This window comes from Dendronephthya gigantea, unplaced genomic scaffold, assembly GCF_004324835.1.
Source record: "Dendronephthya gigantea isolate DGI-Jeju-01 unplaced genomic scaffold, DenGig_1.0 000020F, whole genome shotgun sequence".
Classification (NCBI taxonomy): Eukaryota; Metazoa; Cnidaria; class Anthozoa; order Malacalcyonacea; family Nephtheidae; genus Dendronephthya; species Dendronephthya gigantea.
The window spans coordinates 1914637-1921736 of record NW_021163030.1 but is presented as its reverse complement, the minus strand read 5'-3'; the positions used below and the strand labels follow the sequence as shown (position 1 = coordinate 1921736).

Here is a 7100-nt window from a genome sequence, read left to right as displayed (position 1 = left end):
CTTAACTAAACGATACGATTCATAGCTTTATGACATACAAGTTATAGAATAAATTCCAGCCCACATATCCGAAAGATGTCATACTGGGTGTACATAATGTACAATAATATATTTTTATAAGTAAACTTTTAGACAGATTAGCTGCGATAGCTTGCAAGGTCACGCAATCCTGACAGAAACTCAGCCAGTGGTCAGAATAGAAAATTTGTTAAAAAATTTAAAAAACTTTAAAATATAACGTGTTTGAAATATTTACTCGGGACTAATCTGATTTTCAAACGCATGTAGTCATAAAACAAACTTTTACAATATTAGTAAATAGTGGTTTTGAATAACGTCGTCATAATAAAAACGTATAGTGAAAAACTATACATTGCTTCGGTGCATGTTATACTTGTAGTTCTCACAAACCTTAATACGGTGTTACTGCATTTTGTCTTTCTCTATTTTCGTATTTTTATATACACGAACTCATTCTATCCTCTTTACAATTTAGTCGGCCACACATAACCTGCAATTTTGCGGTTGAAATTATTTTTGAATGCGTGTGGGTATCAGTTGTTCTAGGTTAATCTCGACAGTACCAGTTTTAATACCGATATTGATTGGTTTTTCAGTAGTGAATTGTCGTAATGCAAATACTATGTAGTATCGTGCAACACTTTGAGACCGTACAGGGTAACATCATATACCAACGATGTAATATTTTGTAACAACATGTAAGGCTGTCACGTTGTACGACTTTGTGCAACTTTGAGACCATGTAATACTATGTATTAGTACCACACTTGTACTTGTGAAACTATCTACGATATACACTGTGAACGTAATAGTTTTACAAAAATTCTAACCCATATGCAAGCATCTCTAAAAGCGCTGTTACATCGGGGCATTTCTCGTGCAACTTTTCTCGCAATGCCGAGACGAGAGTCATTGCTCAGCCGTGCACGAGTCATTTGCTCTAACATGCCTTGCAATGAGCAAAATCGTAGCGAGACAATTTGCATTAAGCGTCATAGAAAGTGGAACTTGTTGCATGCAACCTGTCTCGCAACAAAAGTTCGAGACAAAAATTTGCTCAGAAAAATGTATTGCATAAAAATTTCTCAGAAAAAAAGGATGATCGCCATTTTAAGAGTGGAGTGTTCCACTGAAGGCCTTCCATTGGCTGAATGAATGATTGATTGACCATGTCAACGCGAAGATGGTGTATCTGATTCTCTCCCTCTCTCGAATACAGTACCTAATATATACAAGCAGTTGATGCATGTTTTTATGCTTCAAATTAGAATATCCCTGACCTGAGTCGTATCTAAAGAACAGCGATATCACCATACGCATCTTCTGAAGTTAACGTGTTCACTCGAGTTGAAAGGTAACTATAGAATAAAAAAGAGTGTTCAACGATTTCATATTGAAATATTAGATCGCGGAAAGTTAATGCACGTTAATGATCATTAATAAGACGACATGCATGATGTGCACAGGAGGACACGGGTTAGTATCTTATACTTGTCGGTTTAATCAGGTTGTAGAAACTATGACGTTATGTCACATACAGTTACCAGCTCACAAAGAAGGATGGTCCAAGCAAAGGAGACGCTGCTATACTGTTATAATAGCACATATAATATATTGCACAATATACTATATTGTTATAACATTAGGACTAGATATTCTAGTTAAAAAAACCTGTGGTAATATTAGAGTGATTTTTCCCTACATCAATTTTCACGATATCTCAGTCTCAACCTATCAATTCGATGCCAGATATAATATTTTACTCGTCAGTGAAAAAAAAACCCTGTTGTGCGGGCAGTTTTTTTGAGTTAAAATATTTTTCTGGCTAATCGACACAAATAAATTATTTGTGTTTTGTAATATAGGACGGAGCATTTTATAAATATATTGTGAAGATAACTTTCCAAGCAATCTTGAATAGAACATAGATGTACCTTAAAAAATCAGTTAAATGATGTAATAAGAAAGGCAATCTGCTGTCTTCAATTTTTGTTTTTGCCAGTAAGCTTGGTAGTCTTACTATATGAACATAAAACAGCGCAATTATTAATAAAAACTTGTCATCAACAAGCAGGATTGTACATCATGAAAGTGTGGTGCCTTAATCATTCCCATCATACACCATTATTTTCTTCATTCGGGGACTAGGTACGAGTTATTAAACTCACCAAAAAGTCTTAAGAGATGTTCAACTCCATAAACTTGAGATGGGCTGATGACCGGAGGAATTGACGTTTCTGCAGTATTCAAGTCTACTACTGCATCTTCTTCTTTTGCTATGGTGGATGCTGGCAACTTCTAGACATAAATTGTGATAACACTGTAAAGATATACGATATGCTAGGTGTAGTGAGAATACCAGTTAAACTGTAAATCCGCTTCTAAAGAGGTGCATGCATATAGCTTGCCTAGTATAGAGTGTAGTTTTAACAAGCCTGTGTAGAGTTAAGAATCTGACAATTAAGGGTACAGACCTTTTATTTGTTCTGAAGAAATAAATGTGTTCAAGTGAAGCACTTGTTGTTATAACACTGTGATTTGTGTAAATTGACAGACTTGAGCATGAACTAAATTAACTTCTGACGGTGAATAAATAACTCACTCGTTTTACTCCTTTTTTCGTTGTTGTTTTCGTGTCAGAAGATACTCCCTGTGGTGCTTTCGGTGTTCCGGGTATCTTTCCTGGCGTGTTGGAACTTGCTGATGACGAAGTAGATGAGACACTTTGACGTTTTGATCTTCGTCGTAAAACACGACCATTGGATTCATCATCTGTCAAAAACATGTAATCCTTACTGTTGAACTTTTTTCTATCCCCTCAATACATGTAACATGCAAGTTGTGGCTAAGCATTTATTCCATGTTTTTTGCATTTTTTAAATGTCAGTTTCCCATCCGAATATCATCAGTTTCCCTCTATTCACCTACTCCTATCCTGCATGGCAGGCGGTCCCTCCTGCCATGCAGGCAAACCCACTCCCTCCTGTTTGAATGGCGGAAAATGCGTGTTGTGTATGGATGGTAGTGAACATGAAAGAACAACTGAATTGATAGTAGGTATCAACAGAGGAAACACTCGAACAGTTTAATTATTCAGACGTAATTATAGGACTGTGCTACAGTGGTTTGTATTATATTATTTTTATTTAACGTGCAATCAACAATTTTACCTTTACTGGGCTCATCAGCGCATTTTTCTGTTGTACGTTTTGATTTTATTGATGGTTTTGTTTCATTCTTTTCGTTTCCTTCCTCGACGATATTTTCAATTTTTATGCTTGATTTCTCAAGAGTCGTATTGACATCAGACGGATAATTTGTTTTCACATCATTTGTTTTCTGACGTTTCATCGCAGCTTCCTTCATGGCTTTTTCGTGTTGATCACGCTCGATGTTGTAGAGAAGAAGCGAGGGAAGTGTAAAATCAAAATACACACGAAGACCATCCATTACTTCTTTTACGATTTTCACGCTAAATGCAAGTTAGACAAGTTATAATTCGTGATAATTCTTTCAAAATCTGGTATATATATGAAGGACGTCCTGGAAAAGGAATCATGTAGACAAGACATTATTTCTAAACTGATCAGGATAAGATGCATGACACTTTACTCGCTGGGGACCGAAAATGATCCAACAATACAATTTATTACCTGGACTGAACATCGTTTGATGGTTGCTGGTGACTTTCCTGGAGTGTCACGTGGTTAATGTATTCTTTTAAAATATCAATAACATTAGGAGAACGAGGCAGACGAACAAGCTAAAAACCAAGTATAACGGTTTAATTTGAATGACCAATGTATGTGACAACACTGAGCCGTTTCAATTTCCAAAAATAAAAACTTGGACATGTTTGAACTTTCTGGTGAAACTTATTTAATAGAACTCCGTGATCGAAGTAACATCTCACCTTTTTCTTTCGTTTAATGAAGTAACAATCATCTTCAAGTTTAAGTTTCAATGCACATGGAATTTCAATATCAATGCTTGGTGCTGACGGAGAGCTAGGAGTCGGTACCGACTGAAAGAGATCATCAGGTTATATGGGAATAAAACAAGATTATGTCTTAATGATATCAACAACGATAAGAACTGGCGATCTCCTGTCTGGATGCAATTAATAATATATTGTATGTATGTAATTGTAAACTCCCAACAAAACAACGCCACTGTTCTCTTTTGTGTCTGAGCTCACCCATATTCAGATGAGTTCATACGTTCAGAATGTCTGTATTATTAAGGTCTGTTCACACGATCCAATTTTGTTGGATCCAATTCACTTTTGACGTATGGAATATAGTCGTTGATTGATGAAGCAGTAGTGCATTGGCTTCGGTAGATTTGCTGCTTACAAGACAAAAGACTATAAAACATCCATCAGAAGTGGATTGGATCCAACAAAATTGGATCGTGTGAACCGACCTTTACATAACGTTCTTAAATCATAAATAGTTTTCAAACCTGTGTAGACGGAGCATCATCAAGACCTGATTCTACGTTGGTGTTTGGCGTGTCAACATTTGGAGTTATAGACTTCCGTTTTTTTCTGTTTTTAAGGCTTAAAATTGAAATAAAATATAAACAATTTTTAACAGGAGTGGGAAGAGGATTATATAGTTAGTTCTACTCAAATTAAGCTCATAATTAGAAGGAGCGAACACATGCACATTAACGAGAATCAACCATGAGTATATTTTGCATAATTGAGTTGATGGTATTTAATAATTATTCGAACTGCTTTCAAAGAATACTTAAAACCCCAACAAAAATGATTAGCTTTTTGTAAATTTTGTGTAAGGCACACGACCAGGATTAAATACTGTACAAGAATACTTCTCGACGTTTCGACCTGAGGGCCTTTGTCAGGAGAGTATTTGATGCTACAGTAAGTTGTTTGAAGAGGCTGCCACGCTGCTCCCTGGTTATATTGGAACTACTGTACAATATCAATATTTGAGCCTTGGAACGTCAAAAATGCTTTGTTAAATTGAAGCTATAGTAGATGTATATATGCACGTAGACGAAATCTTTACAATGAATGAAGGTTAATACTACAGTAGTCTGTAGAGTCAATATTTTACTAAACATTTACCGATTAACGGCCTCCTCGTGCAGTCGTTTCATTCTTTGTCTGTTCACTTCAGTCCCAGCGACAATCTGATCTTCCAGAACCCAGCGATCCCAGCTTAAACAAATATTCGGTAAAAAAAAACATTACAAACGACGTGCATATATTTCTCGAAATTAATACTTAAAGCCCGAGATTGACAGGCCTGATCATGCAAGTCTTTTTCTCTCAGTAAATACTCAGAATTCAGCTATCTGTTGGGTAACGTTCGTGAAGATTTCCATGGAATAAGGTGATTACGACCTCCCACCCAATGCGTGAGTGTGAATAACGCTTTAAAATACAGGCGTTAAAAGCTTCAAGTTTTATTAACTTTTTCTTTATAGATTCATGGATGGAAGTTCATGGACGATCAGTGTGGATGTATAATTGTGTGCTAATAAACCTACATTAACATTTCTAGCTAGCAATCCAGCATGGTTATTTATTCGCGGATTTTATAAAACGATGGATTAAGGATTTATACTTTTAATCCAAACTCCTACCTTTTATTCCATCCACTAAAATGGACAAAATATTCAGGGACTTTCTTTCCTTTTTCATCTTTTGTGAAATCAATTTCCAAAATCTAATATAAGAAATTAGCTCATATCACGTTTGTGGAGACATACTAAAGTGTACAAAATATTTCATTCTCCTAAGATTTTTGACCGCAAGAGAGTAGTGTGTTGTATTATCTACAACAGACAAGAAAAAAGGGATCTTCAAAGAAATTGAACTGTGATTGCTAAGCACAAATCGACCTCTGTATTCCATAAAATTGTTATGGTACTTTTTGTTCTTAATTTTCGTAATGTTGATAAAGACAAAAGATTATATTCATGAAGAAAACATATGGTATAAGACAACAACAAGGTTGGATATACCATATTCCAGTATATTCGACCTTACCATGGTTGAATATACCATATTCCAGTATATTCAACCTTACCATGATTGAATATACCATGTTTCAGTATATTCAACCTTGAATATACCATATTCCAGTATATTTGACTTACCATGGTTGAATATACCATATTCCAGTATATTCAACTTACCATGGTTGAATATACCATATTCCAGTATATTCGACTTGCCAAGGTTGAATACACCATATTCCAGTATATTCGACCTTACCATGGTTAAATATACCATGTTTCGGTATGTTCAATTATATACCATATTTGTTTTGTGCATCAAAGATATAGAATTTCTTAAACCTTGCCAATGTCAAATATACCATATTTTGATATATCGGATGTAAAATATCTTCAACCTTACACTGGTTAAATATACCAGAATATGGTATATTTCAACATGGTAAGCTCAAATGGAAATGGTATGCCTTACTATGGTATGGTATTTACCTTAACAAGGTTGAATATACCGTACTCCAGTATATTCGACCATAGTTGAATATACCATATTCCGTATATTCGAGCTTACCATTGTCAAATTACTCAAATATACCATGTTTTGGTTTATTCGATTATATTGATGCATTCGTAATGCACCCTGGTTGTTGTGACAGGAGTTGAACAGGGTTCATTTTCTCTGTGTTTGCCTGATTTCAGGTAACCTAAATGGGGTGGCCCAGGGAAACCAAATTTTCTGTGTTGCCTTCCTTTGCTGCCTGTTGGATAGTTTTTGTTCAGTTGTTCTGACATCACATGCTCCAGCCTCCAGGGTTTCCAGAGCTTATTTGCATATGACTGTCCTCATAGGGGGATAGCAATGACAATTGACAAAAGAGAGAAAAAGAGGCTGAACTGAGAGTCACCAGAATGAATGATGAATCTACATTTTTTGTAAAAGAAAGTCTTTAAGAAAGTCGATATCATGATATACCTTAGATTCATACAAAACTTTTGCTTTGCTTTCATCTGGTTCGTAGCATAAAACTGTTTCTCCGACAGAGAACTTTGTTGTGCACTGTCGTGTGGACACCATTTTGGATTTCACAAAT

The 7100-nt window shown here is 35.5% G+C and overlaps 1 protein-coding gene across 1 annotated transcript; it reads right to left on the bottom strand.

The window, feature by feature from the left end:
* Window positions 1–986: 986 nt before the first annotated feature.
* Window positions 987–7084, bottom strand: LOC114521535 (protein MRG2-like). Its single transcript, XM_028542003.1, has 11 exons — window positions 6983–7084; window positions 5638–5720; window positions 5117–5209; window positions 4486–4582; window positions 3935–4045; window positions 3675–3784; window positions 3192–3493; window positions 2624–2793; window positions 2190–2319; window positions 1956–2040; window positions 987–1379 (listed from the first exon to the last, which is right to left on the bottom strand). Exons 1-11 carry the CDS (start codon window positions 7082–7084, stop codon window positions 1313–1315), a joined length of 1350 nt encoding a protein of 449 aa, XP_028397804.1. The 3' UTR covers window positions 987–1312.
* Between the last annotated feature and the right edge of the window lie 16 nt (window positions 7085–7100).

What these genes read in the sequence shown, in the direction of transcription:
- LOC114521535 (XM_028542003.1), bottom strand. Translation starts at nt 7,084, where the DNA reads ATGGTGTCCACACGACAGTGCACAACAAAGTTCTCTGTCGGAGAAACA. An exon ending in CGAAAAAAGGAGTAAAACGA is followed by an intron (nt 2,320 to 2,623) that starts GTGAGTTATTTA and finishes ATTTATGTCTAG; the next exon opens with AAGTTGCCAGCATCCACCAT. An exon ending in CATTTAACTGATTTTTTAAG is followed by an intron (nt 1,380 to 1,955) that starts GTACATCTATGT and finishes TTTATTCTATAG; the next exon opens with TTACCTTTCAACTCGAGTGA.